The sequence below is a fragment of the Sinocyclocheilus anshuiensis genome, unplaced genomic scaffold, assembly GCF_001515605.1.
Source record: "Sinocyclocheilus anshuiensis isolate Anshui unplaced genomic scaffold, SAMN03320099.WGS_v1.1 scaffold292, whole genome shotgun sequence".
In the NCBI taxonomy this organism is placed as follows: domain Eukaryota; kingdom Metazoa; phylum Chordata; class Actinopteri; order Cypriniformes; family Cyprinidae; genus Sinocyclocheilus; species Sinocyclocheilus anshuiensis.
In genome coordinates this window covers 2,693,666-2,697,249 of record NW_015555757.1, presented here as the reverse complement: position 1 = coordinate 2,697,249, position 3,584 = coordinate 2,693,666, and the positions used below count along the sequence as shown (strand labels likewise).

General features: G+C 41.4%; 1 protein-coding gene across 1 annotated transcript; it reads right to left on the bottom strand.

Annotated features, from left to right (window-relative positions):
• Positions 1 to 294: 294 nt before the first annotated feature.
• On the bottom strand, positions 295 to 2,164 carry LOC107673886 (homeobox protein SIX6-like). The gene is made up of 2 exons (XM_016467696.1): positions 1,351 to 2,164; positions 295 to 520 (listed from the first exon to the last, which is right to left on the bottom strand). The coding sequence occupies exons 1-2, from the start codon at positions 1,920 to 1,922 to the stop codon at positions 355 to 357; spliced, it is 738 nt and encodes a 245-aa protein (XP_016323182.1). The 5' UTR covers positions 1,923 to 2,164; the 3' UTR covers positions 295 to 354.
• Positions 2,165 to 3,584: the final 1,420 nt, after the last annotated feature.

Genomic DNA, 3,584 nt, shown 5'->3' with positions numbered 1-3,584 from the left:
AATTAAAAGCAAATATTTGCAAGGATGTAAAAAAACATACATTTTCTCCTTTTATTTTTTCGTTCTCTGGCTCTTGAAATAGTGAACAAATCTCTGGTTTTGAAAATGAGAAATTACAAAAACGATATGTTTAAGGGAAAAAAACTGCTTTGTTGTGACTGTAGCCTAATAGTCGAATAATGTAAATCTTAATGCCACAAGACATTAACCCACCTAGATTAGCCACGTGTGAATTATAGCCATCTTGTGAATTACATATTAAATTAATATGAAATAATATTGCGAATTGTTTTTGTCGTTGTTGTTAGATTGTCTCTTACAGTTCTCCTGTTTGCTCTTTTGAAGCCTGTCACGTTAGATGTCACATTCACTGTCGCTGGAGGTGATGAAGATGGCGGAGGTGGCGGCCTTGCTCGAGAGACTGATTTCTGGGCTTGAGGCGGGACCCAGACGGTCTGCTGTGGTGTCATCCTCCCTCAGCGATCGGTCCGAGCCACCGGACAGAACCTGCTGCTGTAGCCTGCAGAGGTGAAAAGAGACCAAAATGTCAGTGAGGATTACAGTTTACAATGGAGACAATCTGAAATAAATGTCCTCAGCTCTCTGATGCATTACTGTAATATCTGGTTAAGTTCATCAGTCTTGGATAAAGATTGAATTGTCAATCTATATTTACTAAACACACCATTAACACCCCTTGTTTGAGTGTGGCAAAATACAAAAATCTTTTGACGATGGTATGCTGTTAAAGCAAACGTTAGAGGTTGTAAGTGCGTTTGCATGAGCTAAAATCAAATAGTGACTGTTTAGACTTAGGGTAAACTTTTCTAATAGCATTAAGACAGCTTCAATACCATATGCTAATTATATATAAAAAAAGATTGTATTCAGCATTTATAATTGATAGAAATATATGTTGCAGCATATAAAACAAACCATGAATTACAGATTTTAAAGCATACTGTCAATTTTACAGTTTGTTAAAACGAGGTTTTTAAGGTTCCTAATCCAGACAAAATATATTTTAATTTGTTATATCTATTATGTAGTGTTTTTAAAATATTAAATCATTCCGGCATGAAACAGCATGCGTCAGCAGAGATATGTAAAAGAATTAGTTTTGGTAATATGTGAACAAAAGGAGCTTTGCCAATAACTAGTCGATTTGGACATTAATTTTAAGGTAAATTACGCAAGAAACTCCAACGAAATCTAATGTTTTATTTTGTTTGTTTGTTTTATTTATTTTTAAGAATCAAGATAATGACAGTAAAGTAATAAATAATAACAAAGCGAACATCATATGCACATGATTAGCGCCTTTATGCAGTTCAGTGGAAATCTCTATACCTGTTCTTGGCTGCTGCCGCCCGGTCTCTCTGCCTCCGGTTTTTAAACCAGTTGCCCACTTGTGTGGGCGTGAGTCCAGTCGCCTGCGCCAGCTCTCTTTTTTTGCTCGGGTTCGGGTAAGGGTCCTGCAGGTACCACTCTCTCAAGAGATGCCGCGTCCTCTCCTTGAAGCAGTGCGTTTTCTGTTCGCCGTCCCATATCGTCCGAGGCAGTGGAAACTTCTTTCGGACGCGGTACTTGTCCACGGGTCCCAGCGGACGTCCACGGAGTTTCTCAGCCTCCTGGTAGTGCGCCTCGAGCCAGAGCGCCTGCAGCTTCGCGTGTGAGTCCTTGGTGAATTTGTGGTTCTCTAGTATTTGGTAGAGCTCGCGGAAGTTACCCCCGTGAAAGGCCACGACCGCGCGCGCGCGCAGGACAGACTCGTTCTTCCCGAGGACTTCGCAGGCGGACGGCGCCACCGGGAGTGACCAGAGGAAGCGGCCGAGCCTCTCCACGTCGCCGCTCTCCTCTAGCGTCTCGCAGACCCCCGCGACCTGCTGGGGGCTGAAATTCAAGATGGGCAGCTGGAACATGGAGACTGTAATCTCTCTCTTCTTTTGGTCCTCCTGTCTGGTGCTGCTCCTCGTCTGTCTCGTCCGGCTTTTTGTTCAGCGTGTCAGTCAGAAAACGGCAAAAGTTAACAGCCGTGTCACAAAACGAGCTGAGGAGCGATGCCGTGCGGCAGGCTCAAGCAGCCTGAACGGCAAAATCTTTTCTTTGATTGAGTGTGAGCATACAAAACTGGAAGCAAGGTGTTTTCTGAGGAGCAAAATAAAGGAACATTTAGCCCCTGCTGCCGATATTCTATTGGAATTGTCAGATTGGCTGCCTGGTTGCCATGGACGCATACAAAACTGGAAGCAAGGTGTTTTCTGAGGAGCAAAATAAAAGAACATTTAGCCCCTGCTGCCGATATTCTATTGGAATTGTCAGATTGGCTGCCTGGTTGCCATGGACACGTCAATCACTGTCAGGTTTGCCAATCACGCCTGAAGCTGCACTAGATTTCAGCACCACCCAGCGCGCAACAGCGCCTTTCACTGAAAACGTCAAAGCGTCATTTTGACCTTTACGATTGTGCTCAGAGATGCTGAACGTAATGTTGTCATTTGCTGGAAATCTGGAAGCAACCCCCTCTGAGTCGTCGATAAAACGATAGGAAGGAGTGTCTGTTAAAATACAGAACACACTATGGGCTGAAAGACATTACTGGCATCTTTACAGGACTTTAAAGACATCTTTACAAGACTTTAAAGCATATGCAGTAAAAATAATTACAAATTATTACCTATTCAAAAGTTACACTTTTTGAAACAAAAAAAAAAACACATGATGTTTCGAAAACGTGCCTCCAAACTAAACGCATAATATTTCTGAGACGTTTACATGTTTAGGGCCTCAGAAATTAAGTGCCAAACCTGTGACCAAAAAGGAATTTTAATGAAGAAAATGTGCTCATTAAAAAGTAAAACAAAAATGGAAAATGTCACGCGGCGAACTTGTTCTTCTTTTGCCGTCTGCACTATAGGGAGCTGTCGTCATGATGCCTCTCGCGCAGGATAATCAGAATGCCCAGTAGATTTTAATACAGCTCAATTATTAAAATAAAAGATGCATGCATGCGTTTAACGTGACTGGCATCCTGACCTCACATCGTATATGACAGGAAACTTACGCACACCGTAAAATATTAATTTATTATATAACAACTTTGTCTTCATGCAGTAACTGGTTATCACATATATCTCTGTGATGTATAACTGATTCTGAATTTAAACTCGATTTTTTTTTTATCAGTAATAACATTCAAATTGGTCTAAAAAGTGCAACGGCAGTTTCGATTTTAGTGGGTTGACTTTGTTTTATTAACAGTGAACCTGACGCATGTCGCTCCTTCATTACAAAGCGATTGATTACAGTCACATCAGTTTGACAGATTCAGATTGTCAAAGATAGACCACACAAAGATATTCAGCCTATAATCTAGGCGGAGGATCCTCGGTTGTTTGGCAACAGTGTTAATCAATTATCTATAGGCCCGAGCAGGTTAACGCCATACAGTAATGGCGTGACAGTTGGCCATAATGAGAGGTAGAAGTAATCATCACAGTAAGATGATTATAGCGTCAATTTAATCCATCTCATTACAGTTTTTAACGCCGACCAGTAAAATCACTAAAAACGAAGGCTTTGCG